The sequence below is a fragment of the Eriocheir sinensis genome, chromosome 8, assembly GCF_024679095.1.
Source record: "Eriocheir sinensis breed Jianghai 21 chromosome 8, ASM2467909v1, whole genome shotgun sequence".
NCBI lineage: Eukaryota > Metazoa > Arthropoda > Malacostraca > Decapoda > Varunidae > Eriocheir > Eriocheir sinensis.
This window is the reverse complement of record NC_066516.1, coordinates 21,483,376-21,506,534: the sequence shown is the minus strand read 5'-3', so window position 1 is coordinate 21,506,534 and position 23,159 is coordinate 21,483,376. Positions and strand designations below refer to the sequence as shown.

General features: G+C 47.9%; 1 protein-coding gene and 1 long non-coding RNA gene across 2 annotated transcripts in view; both read left to right on the top strand.

Moving 5' to 3' along the window:
• The first annotated feature begins 6,715 nt into the window (after positions 1-6,715).
• LOC126995353 (uncharacterized) overlaps positions 6,716-23,159 on the top strand; it is a 55,643-nt gene continuing 39,199 nt past the window's right edge. Inside the window, exons 1-2 of the mRNA XM_050854831.1 lie at positions 6,716-6,775; positions 16,789-16,900. Coding sequence (XP_050710788.1) covers positions 6,716-6,775; positions 16,789-16,900 — 172 coding nt within the window. The remainder of the gene's footprint in view (positions 6,776-16,788; positions 16,901-23,159) is intronic.
• LOC126995678 (uncharacterized) lies at positions 20,618-21,398 on the top strand. The gene is made up of 3 exons (XR_007750646.1): positions 20,618-20,887; positions 20,973-21,113; positions 21,201-21,398. It is a non-coding gene; the product is annotated as an uncharacterized LOC126995678 (long non-coding RNA).

Genomic DNA, 23,159 nt, shown 5'->3' with positions numbered 1-23,159 from the left:
GGGGAAGGTTAGGGATGGAGTTGCTAATAAAGGAGAGGTAAGGGGAGGAAGGGATTGTAGGGGAGATTAGGCTGGACTCTCTATTGATGGGGAGGTAAGGGGAGGAAGGGTTTGTAGGGGGAGGTTAGCCTGGATTCGCTACTGAAGGAGAGGTAATGGGAGGGAAGAGATTAATTGTTGGGGAAGGTTAGGCTGAATTCGCTACTGAAGGGGAGGATAGAAGGTGTAGAAGGGGCCTGAACGGGAGGGCAGAGGGGTGTTGAAGGGGTTTGAAGGGGAGGGAAGAGGGGTGTAGAAGGGGTCTGAAAGGGAGGGAAGAGGGGTGTAGAAGGGGTCTGAAGGGGAGGGAAGAGGGGTGTAGAAGGGGCCTGAAGGGGAGGGAAGAGGGGTGTAGAAAGAGCCTGAAGGGGAGGGAAGAGGGATGTAGAAGGGGTAGGGGAGGGAAGAGGGGTGTAGAAGGGGCGTGAAGGGGAGGGAAGAGGGGTGTAGAAGGGGTCTGAAGGGGAGAGAAGAGGGATGTAGAAGGGGTAGGGGAGGGAAGAGGGGTGTAGAAGGGGAGGGAAGAGTGTGTAGAAGGGTTGCAATAGTGGACTCATGCTCACAAATATGGTAAGACAAAACTGCAATAATTGATGAAGTCGTGAATCATCCTCAATTGTTGTCAGTACCTTTTAATAAACATCATTTCTTTTCTATTATACTTTCCGACACGTGTCTCTTCATCGCGTCAGTGAGGTGGAGAAGGGGCTCACAAATATATATAATAAAACAACCGTAAGAATTAATTAAAAAGTAAATCATCCTCTTTTTATCATCACTATCTTTCTATTTTTTTTTTTTTTACAGCAGAGGAGTCAGTTCAAGGGTAAGAAATGTAAAAAAAAAAAAGCCCGCTATTCACTGCGCCTAATTCACACTCCTATACACATCAATGCTTCTTATTTTATTCGCCGGCTCATACTTCATCATGCGTCTTCTAAAGTATACTGTTACACATGCCAGCTTGAATATTTACTCTCCTATTTATTAGCAAGACCTTCCTTCTGTCGACACATCCAATTGTAGTTCCATAATCATGCTTGACACCTTAGTCCCTCCTCCTCCCAAGTGCCTGTCTACAATCACTGTTTATGGTGTGCTAACAGGGTGGAGCAGTAGTCGGTGAGGGCCGCGAGAACACACGCTACACGCCGCCCCTCTGGGAAGCCACGCCCGCACCCTCTCCTTTCCTTGTCTTTGCGCCAGACTAAAAACTGCGACCCATATTCTCAAACATTTCAGGATCTACACACACACACACACACACACACACACACACACACACACACACACACACACACACACACACACACACACACACACACACACACACACACACACACACACACACACACACACACACACACACACACACACACACACACACACACACACACACACACGCATTATAAAAAGCTTTAATAGAGGTTGTGGGCATTTTCATGAGTAGTTTTAGGAGCCTCGTGATAGTTTGACAAGGCTTCTTTGCCGTGAATGTAAAAAACGCACAAGAAAGCCCGATTAATCTCCTCTGGCCTATGAAAAATATTTGTTGTTGCCAGACCAAATAGACCCATATTAATTATCATACATTCAGGGGCTACAAACCCACATTTTACAAGGCATTCGTATAGAGGTTGTGGGCATTTCCATGAGTAGTTTTAGGAGCCTCGTGATAGTTTGACCAGGCTTCTGTACCCTGAATGTGAAAAACGCTCATGAGAATCCGATTAATCTTCTCTGCGGCCTATGAAAATATTTGTCGCCAGACCAGAAAGACACATATTCCCAAACACTCCAGGGCCTAAACGTGTAACCCAAATTTTATAAGGCTTTCGTAGAGGTTGTGGGCATTTCCATGGGTATTGCTGTGGCTCATATTCTCAAACATTTCAGGCTCTACACACACACACACACACACACACACACACACACACACACACACACACACACACACACACACACACACACACACACACACACACACACACACACACACACACACACACACACACACACACACACACACACACACACACACACACACACACACACACACACACACACACACACACACACACACACACACACACACACACACACACACACACACACACACACACACACACACACACACACACACACACACACACACACACACACACACACACACACACACACACACACACACACACACACACACACACACACACACACACACACACACACACACACACACACACACACACACACACACACACACACACACACACACACACACACACACACACACACACACACACACACACACACACACACACACACACACACACACACACACACACACACACACACACACACACTCACTCACGCACGCACTCACGCACACACACACACACACACACACACACACACACACACACACACACACACACACACACACACACACACACACACACACACACACACACACACACACACACACACACACACACACACACACACACACACACACACACACACACACACACACACACACACACACACACACACACACACACACACACACACACACACACACACACACACACACACACACACACACACACACACACACACACACACACACACACATTATAAAAGGCTTCAGTAGAGGTTGTGGGCATTTCCATGGGTATAGCTGTTGCTCATATTCTCAAACATTTCAGGATCTACACACATACTCACACACACACACACACACACACACACACACACACACACACACACACACACACACACACACACACACACACACACACACACACACACATTATAAAAGGCTTCAGTAGAGGTTGTGGGCATTTCCATGGGTATAGCTTTATGAACCTCGTGATAATTTGACAAGGCTTCTGTGCCGTGAATGTGAAAACCGCACAAGAGAACCTGATTAGTCTCCTCTGCGGCCTTTGAAAATATTTGTTCCAAGAGCCGGAAGTATCAGGGAAAACGGGCCCAAGAACTGCCTCGAGTGCCGTGACCCTCTGCTCCGCCGCCTGCCGCGTGTGGGTGCGTGAGGCGAGGCTGAGCGAGGCGGGGCGAGGTGTGGGAGGCTTATATTTGTGTACGTGCGTGTTAGTCTTTTAAGGGGGAGGCGTGGGAAGGGGCAGACCAGGCGGCAAGGTAGACAGGATTGACCAATAATTCCCCAAGGTCGTTTACATTTGCGACTTAACCCCCCCCCCCTCCTCGCCCCCCCCTATAACTCTCATCTCACCTTCATATCCTACTTCCTGATTGCTTTTCCTTTCGCTGTCATCCTTTCCCCTCGCTCATCTCTCTCGCCATGATTAAACAGGTACGCGGAACAGATTACGGCCTCGACGAAAGGTTGAATTCACTCATAAAAAGGAAATGAGTACAGAGGACATTGTATTTTTGTTTGTTCACGGTGCTTAGGTCCATATCATTAAACGTACCGAGATCCCTTAATTTATACTTCCCAAGGCCACAGGGAGAATTAACTGGGTTTCCATGGGTGATTTTCTATGTCATGGCGTAGCGGTCGTGTAAGGCCATCAATAGGGTCACAAAAGAGTCCATGAAAATTCCAGTAATTAAAGCGAGAGGGTTTTTAAACAGGCGAACGGAGACGCCGGTACGTTGAAGGCTATGATGTTTTTCCTAGACTTGAATGCAGGTAATAATGCTGAGTGTTAAGAAAAAGTATAGTGGAAGCGACGTTATGATGAGGAGACACAGGTACACGTGAGAAAAGGGAAAGGTGTGATGCAGGAAAGGTGCCAAGGTGTAAAGGTCGGAGATGACGCCAAAATGCGGAAGATGAAGGTGAAGTCCGAATCGAGTGGTTAAAAAAAAGTGGCAAGAACGAGTTTGAGCTGGTACGACACACACAGCTATACGGGACTACAGGTGAGGTGCAGGGAGGGTGAAAGGGCAAGTCTGGGGTGAGGTTGGACTGCGGAAGATGAAGGATGCTGGGACCAGGAATGTATGAAGGTGGGTGGAGCAGAAGGAGCGATAGGAGCTGAGCGGGATAAAAAAAAGTTATCCAGTTAGTTAGTTTATGGACCACAAAAATTACGTTACACAAGTTTCAGTAAAATACAAAAAGCTGGTTTGACGAAGAAATTTAAAACAGTAAACTCAGGATCGACGGAAGGAAAGAATGGAATAGCGGCGACAAACGTGTGATTCAGAACTCGTGGATACAAAAAAGTGTGATTCAGAACTCGTGGATACAAAAAAAATGTGATTCAGAACTCGTGGATACAAAAAAGTGTGATTCAGAACTCGTGGATACAAAAAAAATGTGATTCAGAACTCGTGGATACAAAAAAAATGTGATTCAGAACTCGTGGATACAAAAAAAATGTGATTCAGAACTCGTGGATACAAAAAAGTGTGATTCAGAACTCGTGGATACAAAAAAGTGTGATTCAGAACTCGTGGATACAAAAAAGTGTGATTCAGAACTCGTGGATACAAAAAAAATGTGATTCAGAACTCGTGGATACAAAAAAGTGTGATTCAGAACTCGTGGATACAAAAAAGTGTGATTCAGAACTCGTGGATACAAAAAAGTGTGATTCAGAACTCGTGGATACAAAAAAAATGTGATTCAGAACTCGTGGATGCAAAAAAAATGTGATTCAGAACTCGTGGATACAAAAAAAGTGTGATTCAGAACTCGTGGATACAAAAAAAGTGTGATTCAGAACTCGTGGATACAAAAAAAGTGTGATTCAGAACTCGTGGATACAAAAAAAGTGTGATTCAGAACTCGTGGATACAAAAAAGTGTGATTCAGAACTCGTGGATACAAAAAAGTGTGATTCAGAACTCGTGGATACAAAAAAGTGTGATTCAGAACTCGTGGATACAAAAAAGTGTGATTCAGAACTCGTGGATACAAAAAGTGTGATTCAGAACTCGTGGATACAAAAAAGTGTGATTCAGAACTCGTGGATACAAAAAAGTGTGATTCAGAACTCGTGGATACAAAAAAAAAGTGTGATTCAGAACTCGTGGATACAAAAAAGTGTGATTCAGAACTCGTGGATACAAAAAAGTGTGATTCAGAACTCGTGGATACAAAAAAAGTGTGATTCAGAACTCGTGGATACAAAAAAAGTGTGATTCAGAACTCGTGGATACAAAAAGCAAGAACAAAAAGGACACACACACACACACACACACACACACACACACACACACACACACACACACACACACACACTGCAAAACATCTCCCTGCGGCCACTCCCCAGCACGTCCCTGGAGACTCCGATGATTGCAGGGGAAGAAGGTGACTTGCTTGGCGGGCTCGTTTAGTCATCGTCATAGTGGCAGCCATCACTGTCATCGGCGTGATTGTGTGCGTCTGGTGCCTCATTGCTGTCATCGGCGTCGTGCTGGTCCTGGCGGGGGTCCTCAAAGAGCTGTAGGAGGCGAGAGACTTCCTACCAGCGTTACCAAATTATCGTACTCAGCCACACAGCACATCGTATTTTCCTGTTTCTGACTCACAGCTATCGCAAAGACACCAATAAGTAATGATTTTAACGATAACTTCAACTGGAATTTCGTTATCTGTGTGGGTAGGAAAGTTTCAGGCCCAGGAACTGATAAATGCGATGCTTTGAGTACGATAATTTGACACCGCTGCTTCCTACCTCTGCCCTGAGTCACCTCACCGCCCGTATCCACATTTCATAATATTCACCTCCGCATGTTCAAATATATACGCTACTATAATCTGTATTTCATATAATGTAATATTTTCATTTGTAGTTCTCATGATTTCATAATTGTTATTTCCATTGCTCTACAGGAAGTCCGCACCCCTGGCCCCCATGCGGAGTGTCCCACAGGAGTTTTCCCACCGTGGTGCCCCTTCAGGGAAAACCCAGACCTGCCTTCCGTAGGAGTGACCGTGCCCGCTGTCGTCTCGGTTTGCCTATCTGTAGTGTGGGATCACTCCTTCATTGGGCAGCTCACATGACATGAAGTCTTATTTTATAATTTTCATTCTCTACCCTTATGTAGTATATCTGAAGATAGTAACACAGATGATCCAGCTGACGATTAATTTCTGTGAGTATATTGTGCGCGTTGACATAAATATGATAAATAGGTGGACAGCGCCGAGCCAGCCGCGGCGCGGACAAGGCGAGTAGGAATGCGCGGCGCGGCGAGTCATCAACACAGGAAGTAAAGAGGAGCTGTTGTCGCTCAAGCAGGAAGTGCGGCGAGAGTCAACTTTTTGTCCCTCTCCTTCTGGACCATTTTTTTGCACCAATTGTGCGAATCCTGGGTCAGTTAGGTGAGGCAGGAGAGCTTCCTCACGCGGATGCATAGAGTTTGTTTATCTACCTGCTGGCCATGGCTCCTGCCAGCCCTGGCCTCTCCTAACCCACTTCGTGATTTGTGATGCAGGGGAAGGCCCTAGCAAGAGTCAAGGTTTTCAGAAGGTGCCAACAACAACTCCCGTGGCTAGTTTAACAGTGAATGTCAACAACGAGTTGCGAGATGATGATGAAAGCCGCAGCGAGCAGTGCATGGCCGTCACAGGCGAGGGTAACACGGGAGCAGCCTTGCCGCCGCCACTTGTTCTTTGTCAGCCCTCCTCGGAACCGGCCCGCTCGATGCCGCCAAGGTTAAGCGGCGAATCACGATGTTGAGTCACAGGCAGGCAGGGCGCGGCGGCCCGGGCCGCGACAGGGACGAAGTACAGGTAACGGAACGGGAGGGGACGGGGAGGGAGGCGGAGGAACTTTAACTATCTCCTTGGAAATATTAAAAACCTTGCTCGGCGACGTGTAATCTGACCCCCAGGAGGCCAGCAAGTGGTCACCGAGGCACAAAAACTTGTCGTGCTGCGTTACGTCACCGCGGCGCCCGGGAAGCGGCGCTCATAACGCTCCCTTCAATTATTCATCCGCTGCATTATTTACAACTCGCACGTTGTCCTTCCTGAACACGCCGCCTGACGGAGCGGAGGAAGGTATGTGTGTCGTACGTGTTCGCCGTGCTGCTTGGTGCCGAAGGTTGCCTGTGGGCGGGGCGAGGAAGGCGCGGGCGCTCCCGAGCCTCCCTAGCCGGCGGCTGGAAGGGCCTTGGGCTGTGATCATGTCCTCCACCGGGGCGAGGGAGCGGCGGCGGGAGGAAGTCTGGCGGGAGGAAAGCCAGGACGAGGCACTCAGCACACACATTACTGTCTGTCTGTGTGGAACTGAGAGTACGACGACTTGCTAAGGAGACTAAATGTGTTCAAGTAATTATGTAATGTATGGAGAAGAGAGAAAGAAGTTCATAAAAAATAAAACACCCTCAAACAGGACAAGAAAATCTCTGCGGGACCCGACAAGCGCGGCCTTCGTGGCCAGACAGCGTTAACACAATTTACAACAGCGCTTGAAAGAAATAAGGAAAGAAAACATCGTGCACACTAAAACTTTGCGTCGCGCGGGTCCTTCCACGGCAGACCCGGGACACAGAGCCAAGGCCGGGCCAGCCATTAGGCGAGGACATGATAGCGGCCGGCCGTCGCTTAGCCGCGGACCTGACGCGACTCAGGTGGCACCGGCTTATCAGTGACGAACGCGCCCTTCCTAGAATGCCGCTCCTGCTGTTTAACATTATCGGAGAGTTTCCGTCACCGCCCAATCCCCTGATGCGCCGGTAAGCCCCTTCATGCCCCGCCGGGTACGCAGCGCCCGGCATCACGTGACACCCGGGCCTCGTGTCACCTGCATGTATTGTATCAACAGGTACAAAGGTCCTTTTAAGGTTATGTATAGCTCGGCAAGGTCACCTCCTCCCTTGTCCCTCGGCTTCTTTACTTCCCTCTCCCGCGGCCCCGTCTTCCTGCATGCAGATTCCGTCCCTCCCTTCCTTTTTTCCACTTTGCTTGTTTCCTCTTGTCATTCTTCATGTTATTTTTGTCGTTTCCTAGACACTCCCTTCCTACGCTTCATATCCACTCTTCACGAACATCAACTCTTTACCTTTTTCCTCTTTTTAATTTATGGTTGTATATTTTTTCTTTCATTCTTTTCGTGAGGCTCAATGTTTTTATCTTTTATCCATCTCCGCCTGCTGACCTCCACTTCACCTCTACCTCGGCCTGTCCTCTCCGTCATCCCTGTCCCCTCTCCCCCTCATGTTTGTGACTCTTCCTGTCCCTCTCCCTCCCTCCCCCCTTCCTCTCTGACCTTGAGGAGATGGGTGTGTGTGTGTGTAGAGAACAACAACATCCTTCACTCTTCACTCACCTTCATTCTTGTGTCACTCTCATTTTAACATCGCAAAGTCATTCGTCAACCTGCAGCTCTCTCCCACCTTCTCCATCCTCATAAAGACACTCAGTCCCATCTTGTCAGACTCTTTCGCCTCGCGTATCTACTATTTTCAAAGCCTATAAAGAAAATCAATCGGGTTCTAATGCGTGTTTCTTTTAGGTTCATGGTGCAGAAGAAGGGTCATGCTACCACTAGGGTCATAAAACTACCCCTGGAAATACCCAAAACTCCGACGAAACCCTAGTGAGGTTGGGCGCCGAAATTTTTTAAGAATATGACCTGATCAGACCTACATGCTACTCTTTGTCTTACCCTCCCTCCATCCCATCCATTTCAGTCTAATGCGTGTTTTTTTAGGTTTATGGTACAGAAGAAGGGTCATGCTACCAATAGGGTCATAAAACTACCCCTGGAAAAGCCTAGTGAGGTTGGTTGGGCTCCAAAATGTTGTAAGAATATAGCCTGATCAGACCTACATGCTACTGTTTGTCTTACCCTCGAAGCGGCTCCCTCCCTCCCTCCATCCATCTCAGTCTTACGTTCCTGCAGTAGTTCGCCCCTTTCATCCATCCTCCTCCCTCTGTGGTCCATTATTATGTCCCGTCTCGTGCCCTTTTTCATCAGTCACATCCCATCAATCCTCATCCATCCGCCACGTGTCACTTACCTCTCCTTATCCGTCCACTCATCTGTCTATTTATCCCTTCCACCTACTGTCTTGCTTTATCATACCATTACTCAACAGAAGCTTCCCTCCCTCCCTCCCATCCTACCTTTGTTCACTCCCTCCCTCTATCGGCGTCTTGGGCACCTCCATCACGGGCGACACATCAGGGTATGCATTGAGAGGCTTCCTGAGCTTCATCCTTCATTCCACCTCCTCCTGATCCTGAGTCGCGGCGGGAAGATGAGGGATGAGGAAAGGAAGACGTGGGTGAAGGAGAAGGGGGAAGAGAAGGGAAGAGGAGGAAAGATATACAAAGAGGAAGAAAAGGTAGAGAGAAGGAGGAGGAGAGTAGATGTACAATAAAGGAGAGGAAATAGAGGGGAGAGGAGGAGGAGCAGGAGGAGGAGGAGGAGAAAGAGGGGAAGAGGAAAAGGGATAGATTTGCAAAGAGGAAAAAGAGGTAGAGGGAGTAGATGAGGAGGAGGAGAGTGAGGAACCGAGCTAGATGTGCAATAAAGGAGAGGAAATAGAGGGGGAGGAGGAGGAAGAAAAAAAGGGAAGGAGGGGTGAAGCTTATGATGGGTGGAGGACTTGTAAGATTCGGAGAAACTGATGAAGCAAGTACCGGTATTACAACAAGGGAAGTACACACACACACACACACACACACACACACACACACACACACACACACACACACCTGCTGGCATTTCAAGGTCGCTTCCGAGATATCACTGTTGCCAACGCTATAAAACAATAAGTTACGTAACGGCCAACACCTGTGTGGCAATACTGGGTGGTGGCAGCTCCCGCCCACCTCAGCGACCCTGGTACTTATTGGAAAAACAAGGACGAGGAAGAGGAGGGGAATGAGGGGGTGGGCAGGGGAGAGTATGCAAGGAAGAAGGGGAAGAAGAAGGGAGCGTGAAGGGGAGTACATGATTTAGTTATTGGAAAAGGAGAGACAAGGAGGAGGAGTAGGGATGAAGGGTGGGAGTGTGAGTATGCAAGGGAAAGGGGGATAGTTGATTTAGTTATTAGAAAAAAGAAGAAAAAAAACGTGCGAGGAAGAGGAGGAAAACGAAGGTAGATGAAGTGGGGATAGTGAGTATGTTAGTAGGAGAGGGAGGAAGAAAGGAAGAAGAGGAGAACGATTGAGGAGGATGGAGGGAGAATATGCAGGAGGAAAAAAAGGGAACGGAGACGGGAGTACATTATTTACTTGTCGAAAAAAAAAAAAAAACATGGACGAGGAAGAGGTGGGTAATAAGGGAGAATGGGTATGCAAGGAGAAAGGGGTAGAAAGGAACGGAAAGGGAGGATAAATGGTTTACTTATTGGGAAAACGGGGACGAGGAAGGGGAGAAGAACGGGGGAGATAGAAAAGTAGGAAACGGTGGAAGAAAGAAACATACATGGAAACGACAACGAAGAAGAGAACAAAGGAGATTATGCAAGGAGGAAAGGGAAGAAGAAAAGAACGGAGAGGGGAATGAATGATTTACTTACTGTTAAAACAAGGACGATGAAGAAGAAGGGAACGAATGAGACGGGAGGAGAAGAGTGTGCAGATAGAAAATGGGGATAGAAAGGAACGTTAATCGAAACATTTATCGGAAAAAACAGGAGCAAGGAAGAAGAGCAGAAGGAGGGGGAACAGAATATATGAGTAGAAAAGTGGGGAAGAAAGAAACATAAATTGAAACTCACAAAGAAAAAACAAGAACGAGGAGGGGAAGAGGAATAAGAATGGGGGGGGGGGGGGAAGGAGATTATGCAAGGAGGAATTTGATGAAGAAAGGAAATCAACGGGGAATACATGAATTACTTATTGGAAAAACAAGAACTAGGAAGAAGAGGAGGAGGTCGAGGGTGGGCGAGGAGGGAGAAGAATATGTAAGTAGGAAGGGGGAAGAAGGGAACGGAAAGGGGGTAGAGAGATGATTTACTTACTGGAAATACAAGGACGAAGAAGAAGAGGAGGTCGAGGGTGGGCGAGGGGGTTTAGAATATGTAGGTAGGAGGAGGAGGAAGAAAGAAACATAAATTGAAGCTTTCTTATTGCAAAAAAAAGAAAAACGATGAAGAGAAGGAGAAGAGGGGTGGAAGAGGAAGAGGGAGAGAAAATGCAAGGAAGAAGGGGTAGAAGAAAGAAACAGAGACGGGGACAGATGATTTACTGACTGGGAAAACAGGGACAAGGCAGAGAAGGAGAACGAGGTAGAGGGTGGGAGGAATGTACAAGGAGGAAGAGGAAGAAGAAAGGGACGGAAAGGGGGAGTGGATAGCTAACACTGGAAAAACAAGGACAGGGAAGAGAAGAAGGACGGAGGTGAGGGTAAGCAGGGAAGGGAGGAAAAAAAAGGACAAGGAAGATTACAACGAGGATTGGGGGGGGGGGGGAGAATATGCAAGGAGGAAGTGGATGAAGAAAGGAACGGAAAGGGAGTTGACAATCCTTGAGGGGAAAGAAGAATAGTGATGATTACTTTATATTCTGTAGGTGTGTGGGGTATAATAGCGTGTCGTGTCTCGTTAGCTCAGGTGTTATGCAATGCAGGTGGGGGGCCAGGGCGGTGTTGGCTGCGAGAGGATGGCCGAGTCAGCACGAAAAGTTGATTGATTTACCTGGAAAAGAGAATGTAGTTAAGGTGAGAGGAATGGTAGTTTAACACACACACACACACACACACACACACACACACACACACACACACACACACACACACACACACACACACACACACACACACACACACACACACACACACACACACACACACACACACACACACACACACACACACACACACACACACACACACACACACACACACACACACACACACACACACACACACACACACACACACACACACACACACACACACACACACACACACACACACACACACACACACACACACACACACACACACACACACACACACACACACACACACACACACACACACACACACACACACATACAAGAATTTCATCTCTTCCTCTACACATAACACGCCCTTTGCCGCAGCTTGCATCCTCCTCCTCCTCCTCCTCCTCCTCCTCTTCCTTCTCCTTATCCTGCTCCTGCCTCGGCCTCCTAAACTCTTCCTACTTGAGGCTGAGGTTTCGAGGCGATCAGAGCGACCTTGGAAAGCACGCACCTGGGAACGAGAGGAGCGCATGAGTCGTCGCATTAGTTTATCATCACGCACTATGTCGGGCGCGGGACGATTCCCTCCGGACAAGAACCGTGCTTCCCCGAGTGTGTGTGTGTGTGTGTGTGTGTGTGTGTAAGATGTATTTCCCTTTGCCTCCGTCCCGCCGTCTCGCCGTGACTGTTCAAATGGAAGCTGATATCCAGATGCTTCGTGCCCCCCGCGCCGCAAGACCTTGGCGTGAGCTGCGGGAAACGGTGCAGCCGGTGTCGCCCACGCCCCGTGACCGCACTTCTTGGAACCTGCCCGGGTATCCGCGTCATTCCCGCTCCCACGTCTGTCATTGCTCCACCGAGTGACGAATGTGAAGCTCTGCCCGTCATCCTTGCTCACGCCCGAGGTCGGTGGACTGTGTAGTCTCCATTACGCCTTGCCCATGCGTAGTCACCTTACAGCCATTATTTTTTCTCAGCGGAAATTTACTTATTCACACCTCCGTGGTGAAGTGGGTAGCACTGCCGGACTGGGCTTGAATCTCAGGCTGGGCAGTCATTGCGCAGTCCACTCAGCTTTTCATCCTATCTTTAGAGTTGGTCGATAAATTGTTACTTGGGGAAACTTGGGGAAGGTAAACTGTGGTAATCCGGATGTTCCATTCGCCCTGCGTGCCCAGGTAATTGTTTCTCACCCACCACAGGTTCACGGTCAGCGGGACGGAGATGAGAACCGCGACCACGCGCAGCTGTGGCGTATGCCCCCAACTTTACCTTACTGTTTAGTGATGTGCTTATTTAAGATTAACGGCATGATAAATGTACAAGGGAGATGTTTTTTTTTTTTTTTTTGTCGGAACGCCATTTCGCGCTTGTAATTAAACTGAAAAATAATCCGCTCCTTGTAGCGGTTGAGTTTAATTTTCGTGAAGTCCTTAAGCCAAAAAAATCTATTATTATATACGAAAAATTTACAAATCTTGAGCCAGGGACAACTGAAGACGGAGTGACGAAGTAGCCGTGTAATCCCCTTTGTCCGTGCCTCAGCGAGGGGTCCAGGGCTTCACTGCGTTATCGACGAGTCATCTTATCACTACCCTGATGAGGACACTTTTTGCCAAGACAGTCAAGGTAAAGTCTTTGTCACTTCTGTTCCCAACTGGTGTAATGTTGAAATTTAGACAGGTACCAAATACTCAAAAGATCTTTAGGCACCCCAGACCCAAAACGTAATATATTTTAGGGACACTATAAACTCTTGTACATCTCTCTAACAAAAAAACAAAACCTCATTCAGTTATAAATAGAGCACCGACTTAAACTTCAGGTGTTGGGTGACGACTGTGTTAAAAATAAAAGGATGAGAACCTCCCTTCCTTTACCTCCCCTTCCCGCCCCTCACTCTCTTCCATAGGTCTTCTGGCTGCCGCTAAGCCCAAGTGTCGTAATGCCTTGAGTAACTAACTGGTTTAGCTCACACACTCAAGCCTATGACTAAAAGAATATTCCTGTTACGTTACGAAATCGAATCTGCTGCAAACCGCCCTGCTCGAGGTGTCTGCTGCAGGTATTTGTAACACCGGTGGGGGGCTTCGTGGTGCAATGGTTAGCACACTCGGCTCACAATCGAGAGAGCCCGAGTTCGATTCCCGGGCGGAGTGGAAGAATTTGGGCGGCTTTTCCGATGCCCTACGCCCCTTTCCACCCGGCAGTGAATGGGTACCAGGTATTAATCGGGGGTTGTGTCCCGTCTCCTGGGGTCTGTTCCCTTCTCTTATGATTCCTTCCCCCTCCTGTCTCTCTCCGGCATATGACCACAGATGTTGCGCCGACTAAACGAAACTTTCCAACTTTCCTGTAACACCGGTGGGCGAGGCAAATGGCTTCGCGCACGTCAAGACAAGAAGCTTCATCAGTTATTCAAGGTCGTCGTGGGCCCTCGGGACGCTGAGCTATGGCCTGACACTCGTATTTATTCTGTTTTTTGTTGTTCAGCATTACGGTGTGGTGTGTCACGCGTCGAGAACTTGGCGCTGCTGACCCTGAACACCGCACCCTTCCCCCTCTCCCCCTTCCCTCCTAACCTCTGTATTATACCCCTCCCTCATACCCTCCCTCCTCCATCTCTCCCTCCTTGACGACTCTCGCTGGTGGACCCACGGTTACTGATTTGCTTTATTCACCTTTGTTCCTGCTCACACACACACACACACACACACACACACACACACACACACACACCACACTTTACCACCTTGTCAAAAGCGTATACGAATTTAAATACTTGCGCGATAAATAATGAGTCGAAGTTCGGGAAAAACACAAGCTTGACTCAAACCTGTAAAAGAGTAAAAACAAAATACAAACGAGAACAAACAGGTAAAAACGCGCATACGTGGGAACTGAAGACGAGGGACCGGGTGAACTTTACCTGTCGGGGATTCTCAGGCTCACAAGCAGCGTTGCCTCTAGCTCTGGGATGTCCTTTGGCATGACGAGGAGTTCATCAGGTCACGCCCAGAGGCATCACCAGGCGTCCCGTGGTGGTGGCCGCGGGCAATAGACGGGGCGGCCGCGGGGAGGGGAAATAAAGTCTGGCGGGGCTGTGCAGACGCGGCGCCCAGGGGAGACAAGAGGCTCATCTGTTCACCTGCTGTCCCTGTGTGTCCCGGCGGGCGTGGGAACCAAGGACGCGCCGAGGAGAAGGATGACGCTCTCTTTTTCATCATAAACACGTGACTGCCGCCGCCGCCATTAACTGTGATACTGACGCTTTCCAAACAAACCCCAAGATGCGTGTGACGGAGAGCCATTCCGTCACGTCAACGCTCTTTAATGACACTCAGGATAATGATGATGGTTTCTCTTAACAGCAAGAGAAGCAGCTCAAGGACAAAAAACAAAAGCAACATTAAAAAAAAGCCCGCTAAACGCTGGTCCGGCAAAGGAAAAATAGAACGAGAGGTCAAAAGAGACGTCAGTTCCGGGTGCAGAGTTGTCTTAATACTCTCCTCTTGATAATAATAATAATAATAATAATAATAATAATAATAATAATAATAATAATAACAGTATGAAGATGAAGAAGCAGAACATAAAGAAGTATAAGAAATAAAATAATAGGAAAAACACGAAAGAAGAAGAATAAGTTTGCTGTTCTTGGGCACTATTTCATGCTCATAAGTTCACTCCTGATTTGCTCACCCGCTCATGTTTCACTGATCCTTCCTAGCGGCGCAGAGACGAGGCGTGGCCAGCAGCAGCACGGCCACGCGGGGGTCATTTAGGTGATGCGTTGATAGGGGTTAAAGTAGGTTCAGTTTTTAGGCCTAAGAAAGGGGGTTTAAAAGTTATTTTGTGATGCTTTGATTGCCCGATCCTCTCTAAAAGGTGTGACGAGGGACAGCGTGTGTGTGTACCGATGAGTGTCTGGAAAGGTTAACAAAGGATATTTAATAACGAGTAAAAATAAGTGTTGGAACTGGTGTGATGCGCAGATGACCCACGCACCTCCCCCACCTCCCTCCCCCTTCATACACCCTCTCGTCCCTCCTTCCTCCACTCGCGTCCCCTCCCGGCTCCTCACCTCCTTGTTTATTCATTTATATATCTTCTTCAGTGGTTATGCAGTCAAGTAGAGACTCTTTCCACAGCAGTTTATTTGTTTCACTTTGCTCTTTGTGAACTATATACACTCGAAGTAAGAGAGAGAGAGAGAGAGAGAGAGAGAGAGAGAGAGAGAGAGAGAGAGAGAGAGAGAGAGAGAGAGAGAGAGAGAGAGAGAGAGAATATTGGACAACTCGCAAAAAATCAGATACTCGACTTTACATTTTTTTCTTCTCTCTCGCGGTATTTCGTGCGGTGTTTCATTTCGTGTTTTGTTATTTTGACGACGAGGAAAAAATGTGTTGTCATATCGGAGAACCACTGAGGAGGACGCTGGGGGGAGGTGCTGAACAATGGAGGAAGGCGAGTGGCTGCGAGGCGAGGCGGGGAGGCTCGCGGCGTGCTCGAAGCGGGTGTCGAACATGGAGAAGCGGAACGAAGCAGACTGAGATACTGAAAAGATACACCGTAAAGCTATCAAAGTTAAGACACATAACAGCGTACGATGGATAATTTTACACATAATCAAGAAAAGAAAGAAAAATAGTTGAATTGTTATAGACGTAGCTAGGTAGTTCGTTTATTTTTTTTTTTCATCGTTCCTCCACACCTACCAGCTACACCCCCTCCCACTCCCTATCACCTCCCAGTCCTTCATCACAGCCCTCCCCCCGCCTCGCCAAGCCTGCCTCCCCCGCCTCCCCACCTCTCCCTAAAATAATGAAAGAAAACACAGCAAAGATGACAAATTTAACACAAAACAGGTAATATGGATAATTTTGCACCATATAATCAGGAAATGAAACTACTTACTGTAAATAACTACTCAAATACGTAGCTATGTAGTTGGTTTTTTTTTTCATAGCTTCTCCACCCTCAAACTATTCAACCCTCCCTTTCCCCCTCCCCCTCCGTGTCCTTCCTCATAACCCCTGCCCCGCTAAGCCTGTGTACCCCCTCCCCACTCCCTTCCTCCCTCACCTCCTTCACTGCCAGAATTCCCGCATTGACCTCAGGGACGCCGGCGAGTGTGTTTGTGTCCATGTGCTTGTGTGGACGGGAACCCGAAGGCCACACCGTTGGGGCGGGAAGGACGCAGGGGCCACGTGACCAGCGGTGCCGTGCCTTGTGAGTGTGGCTTTTTGTGTGGATGATGTTTACAGGTGACTAATTTTGGCGGTGTGGAGGCGGCGGGCGTGCGTGTGGGAGTGGGTGTGGGTGTGGGTGTTGACGTGCGGTGCCGGCCTCGTCCTCGTCCTCGGCTTCTTCCCCGCACGTGAATTATTTTGCTTCCGCCTTGAGTCCGTCTTATGATGTGATATTGTATACAGCGGAATATTCATAGCCTCGAGGATTATTAAAGATAACTCCGGTTTCTTGATAGCATGAATTAGTAAAAGCCTTAATCAAACTGTGTCCAGAAACAAATTAAACTCTAGAGCGTTCCACCGATGTTTCCTGGATAGTGCATGAACGAGGGGGCGTGGGCAGCAGCACGACCAAACGGGAGCTATTTAGATGATTCATTGATAAGCGCAATTTGATTTTCCCGCCACCAAAGACACCGTACAACCCTCCCCCTCTCCCTCCCCCTCCCCCTTTCCTTCTTTTATACTCCCCCTCCCCCTTTCCTTCTTTTATACTCCCCCTCCCCCTTTCCTTCTTTTATACTCCCCCTCCCCCTTTCCTTCTTTTATACAGTAGAATAAGGCCGGTTTCCTGACATTATTAACAGTAAAAGCCCTAATTAGACTGTATCCAGAAACAAATTAATCTCCGGCGCTGTAATTTTAAGAGTTCGGTTTTACTCATTATTATCCTTCCGCGAAATGTAATACCCGACTGTTGGCGCTTTGTAGTGTATTGCGTAGCGTTGTAGGGAAGTCACGTTGATTGTGATACTAAATACGAACTTTGGGTGTGATTTTGAACTTTTAGGTCATAATAAATTAGGAACATCCTGAAATATGTGGTCAGGGTGTGGCTGGTGGGGGTGGTGTGCCGGAGATGACGGTGGCTGTTAAGTGGTGGTGGTGGTGGTGGTGGTGGTGGTGGTGGTGGTAAGGTGTTGGAAGGTGACGGAAACAATGCTATAATGGTAGTTCTGATTATTGGTGATTTAGAAGCGATGGTCTTTGCTTACTCCTGTTGTTAGCGTTTCCGAGCATCGCCGAAGCGTTCACCGTTATTTGATACATTTCATAAAATTGAATTAGCTAACCCCATATTGATGAAATCCAACACGAGGATGTGGACAGACGTATGTAAGAGTGCTCAGGGGGAGGTGAGGGCTATCGTGTGGCAGTGCTGGTGGTGGTGGGAAGGGGGGAATGGTGCAGTGTTAATGGTCGTGTGGTCGTGTATGATGGAGTAGACAGGAAGGGAGGAGGAGGAGGAGGAGGAGGAGGGGATTCAAGGCAGGAAGGGGGGAAGAGGAGGAAGACAGGGGAGGGGGGGGCCATGAGCTCGCAGGTGTGTTGTGATCAAGTGCTTGTTTACTGCTTGACGTGGTGATGGCGGTGATGGCGGTGTTGACAGATGTGGTGATTGTGTTGATAGCGGTGGTGATGCATCGTCGTCGGGGACTCAGTGTTACCATGTAAAAGATGTTGATTGATTATTATTGTTCCTGTATTATCTCTTAGAACGACATGATTGGCTTGCTAATTTCTACTTTATTTTTTAGTTATTTCATATTTTCATTTCCTCGACTTCGATTTCCCCATTTTCTATTTTTTCGTCTTTCTCTAGTCACTCCCTCACACCCTTCCGCCCTCTCTTCATTGGTATTTTTTTCCTCGACTTCGACTTCCCCATTTTCTATTTTTTCGTCTTTTTCTCTAGTCACTCCCTCACACCCTTCCGCCCTCTCTTCATTGGTATTTTTTTCCTCGACTTTGATTTCTCTCTCTCCCTGTTCTCCGCCATAACCTTCCGTCCTTCCCTCTTGTCACTCCCTCTCACCCTTCTGCCCTCCCTTCATTGGTATTCTCTTTTTCCTCGATTTCGATTTCTCTCTCTCCCTCTTCTCCGTCCTTCCCTCCCGCCCTTCCCTCCTGTCACTCCCTCTCACCCTTCCGCCCTCCTTTCATCTGGTATTTACAGTTTTTCCCCCGCTAATTAAGACCGTCCCCGGAAGTATGGGTCTCGCTCTGATTCTCCCCACAGCTTCCTTTTCTCAAAGAGTTATGTTTCCTGGATCTACAGTCTCGCCTGCCTTGGGTCGTATTCATGCAGCTTTTTTTTTTTTCGTCATCGAGGGACGCAAACAGCTTGGTGTGTTTCCTCTGTCGAGAGAGCGTGAAAAACTGCAGTCTGATGGGAGATGATTCGAAATACTTTGTACTTTACGTCACCGTTTTCTACACTATTCTTGACTATACAAATGTCATCTTCGGGAGTGTGATGAGTAGAAGGATACACCGTAGTAAGAGGAAACTGAATAACTGCTGAAAATGTTAGGACCAATATGAATCCGAGCATTCGTCATCTCGGCCTTATGTGCCGCGCTGAGTGTTGCGTCCCCGAGGGTGGAGAGCAGCACGTCCTGTATGAACTCTTCGCTCACCCCCGTAACTCTCCATCCCCCCCAGTGACGACTGCCTCGCCTCAAACACCGACTTTAGGAATGCAGCTTTCCTACGAGGGCTGATGTCGAGTTCATGTTAAGAGTTTTCTGTTGTTCATGTTCACTATTTTGTGCACAATTTATGCGTTTTTTATTATGCATATATCATTTTTGTTGTGCGTAGGCCGTCTTTGATAGTTTTAATGGTAATTTCATGACCATTTTCAAACACAAATTTGTAAGCAATCATTAATGTGCAAATTTCAAAGCTCCGTTCTCGTGGATGCAAATGTTAGTGGCCGACCATCCAAAGTCCAGGTCCAGGTGGTGGACGGGCGGCGTCGTGTGGCAAGGCCCCGCAGCTCTGTCTGGTGTGTGTCTGGATCATAAAAGAAAAACGCCAGACCGGAGACGAGGTCAGGAAGTGTATTGAGGGAGAGGGTGAATTAGGTTCGTGTACAATAAGAGTGCAGGGTTTGAAGCAGGTACGTGTTCGAATTTCTTTCCAAGTAAACGACAGTTAGTTCGAAAAGTGAAAAAAACAGTTTGCTGGAATAAAGTTCGAAATGTTCGAGTTGCAACTAGGTTCTAAAAGTTCTAGCTAGAATTTATATTTCTGCCTCTTGTTTGTGTCCCACTATTCAACATTATCACCCGGCCCTCGGCTAGTTTAGCAGTGATTTCCAATACATTCCTTTACTGTAACAATGAGTGAAGGTTGTCAAGGCGAGGCAAGGCAGGTCAGAAAAAATCAAGGGACAGAGGCGAGGCTCCATAGTGCATGTTTTTGATGACCAAGCTTATGTCAAGGATCGCCAGTACAATGACAAGCTTCATGTGCGCTCTCGCTTTTTCAAAAGTGACTGCCTTGGACGTGGCCACATCAACCTGGAGAACAGCACTATGATGTTGACCAAAGACCAAAACCATGTCTCCCAGGCGAGTTACATTGAGCAGATGGAGCTAAAATCTTCTATGAAAGACTCGAAGAATAACCCAACACAGAATGCCAGGCAAGTACCTCGTTTTTAAGTATACGGCATGTTCGTGAACCCCACGGTGGGGCTCACGAACATGCTGTATAATTCTTATGGATTTCAGAGACCGTGTTTAATCACTATAGTCAATTGACAAACTCAAATTACGACGGTGATGGTAATTTCTCTATAAACATTGTATATATTGTGTATACAAGTAAGATTACAATTAATGTTACAATCAAGATTTCATTAAGATTCATTTACAGGCATGTGTACGTTCATAAGATTCATTTACAGGCATGTGTACGATGAACGATGTGCCAGGGCTCCAGCTTCTGCCGCAAACTCTGTGTCATTTGAAAGTGTGAGGCGCACACTGCTAAATGAACGAAACAAATACCTTCCTCCTGCTCCAGCCAGCCCCTTGTAGGCAGCAGACTGCTTGGCATCAAATGCTATGTTCCAGCCACTCTAAATGTGTGGCTACCTACAACGATAACCCTGGCTTGATATGTATGGGGATGGTATAGAACGTGTATGGCAGCATCTCGCCAAGGCAGAACTGAGGTAATGTTTTAAAAGAGTAATTATTATTATATCATAATGACCATCACAGATAAACAAATATTTATAAGATTTAATAATTTTACAGCAGCCAGACGACACGGAACCATCAGAGGCTATCCACCATTCCCCCATTCGCCCTCCCAGGCGTAGCCGCCCACGTGAAGCAGCAGCCCCTTACACACCACCAAGAACACGTATGGCAACATCTTGCCAAGCCAGAACTGAGGTGATGTTTTACACTTGTGTAATTATTACTATATCATAATGACCATCACAGATCAACGAATACTGATAAGATTTAATTATTTTACAGCCGCCAGACGACGCGGAACCAGGACCATCAACTCTGCAATCAACTAGTGACAAAGCTGACTGTGTGTTGTGCTGCAGTGCCTCTGTGAATAAGAAAAAGCCAGTCTGCCTTTTTCCCTGTGGCCACACAACTGTCTGCCTTGCATGTGTCACAATTACAAATAACTCTACATATAAACATTGTCCCATCTGCAGAACAGAGATAGTATCTTTCATCCCATCTGCAGAACAGAGATAGAATCTTTCACAGAATCTTTCACAGAAGCTCATATGAATTTTTAGTCATTATATACGGTACAGTAATATGTACTCGGAGTGATTTTATTGAAATAATCAGATGTTGAACTTCTTGGTATCTTTATATATTCCAAGTCCTTGACCAAATTTAGAAATAACCTTTTTCTATATTCCTGAAGTCTACCTGGTAACAATTTCGAAACGGACTTATTACCCCGTACGTATTTCCAACTTTGTTTCATGATATTACACACGATCATGTTTCTAAGCCAATGTTCAAATTGGGAAATAGGTTCGTGGGAAAGAAGTTCGCAGTGTTTCGAACCTATTTTCACGTACCTGTTTCTCAAAACCTAGCACGAACTAGTTGACACGTACCACTCTCCCCCTAGATATCGAGGAGTTTGTCTTGGAGTCGTGTCATGATGGGCACCGACAATAATTACACGATGCAGAACCGAGGCTGCAGCTGCTCAAAGACATCCATGAGTAGCGGGGAAAGCTGTCTGGCCTGAGCTGTCCCGGGACGGCGGTCCAGGTGGCGGCTGTCTGGGCGGCTGCCGCGTTGAGGGTCGTCCGGCGGGACTGTCCTGCGGCGGGAGGGAGGGAAGGGGGAAGGGGCGGCCGGCGGGAAGCAGTGTCCTGGAACCAAACGTCCTGCCCGCCACCACACTGCCTCGTCACCTTCCTGGGTACATAACGAGGCAGAGGCGAGGGGCAGGGGCGGGAGGATGGAAGGGTCTGATGCTGATCCTCTTGCACCGGAAGCTTTTAATTTCCTCCGTCAGGGTGCCTCGAGAACCTCATTACGCCCACGACCTTCACGACGACCTGTGTGTGTGTGTGTGTGTTTGTGCGTGTGTAGTACCGTGAAATTATGCTTGTTAAACTCCTCACGCACTCATGTATACGGGTCTCTCTCTCTCTCTCTCTCTCTCTCTCTCTCTCTCTCTCCCCCTCCCCGCGGCAGTGTGAGTGACCAGCGAGCAAGGCGTGAGGTGTGGTGTGGTGTGTGGTTAGGGTAGGAAGAGTGCATTGTGACGGGAGCGAAACTTTATCCCCGGCACGCTTACGTCAGCATCCCTCATCCCTACCCCACCTCACCCCCCTTCAACCACACCCTCCTCTCCTTCATACCCACCGGAGATTAAACTCTTCTACTATACCCGGCAGTCGAAGGGCGGAAGGAGAGTACGGGGAGAGAGGGAGGAGAGGGAGAGAGGTTTCAGGGAAGTGGCGATCGCGAACACACGTACACACAAACCCCTCCACCATCACCACTTCGGCCACTCTCCCCTCTTCCTTCCCTGCCCCCTCCCCCCTCTTCCTTCCCTGCCCCCTCCCCCCTCTTCCTTCCCTGCCCCCTCCCCCCTCTCCCTTCCCTGCCCCCTCCCCCCAGACAAGCACAACACCCATCCATCACCGTCACTTACAGCTTGAGGATAATGACCGTGACTCTTGGATTCCTCAACCGCACTCGTCTGCCGCGCCTCTAAAACACGACCGCAGGACTCGCATTAAAGCCTGTCCGCCATTTATCATTACCCCCCATCTCCCCACAACCTCCCTCCATCGTCTCCTCACCTCCTCTTCCTCTCGTCTCCCTATGATGTAAGAGTCATTCATGTGGTGTCCAGTTATCATCATCAGTGGACGTTATTCCTGTTGTTTGTTTATTCTTCATTTGTTATTGTCCCTCCCTCCTCTCTCTCCTTCGGTGTAG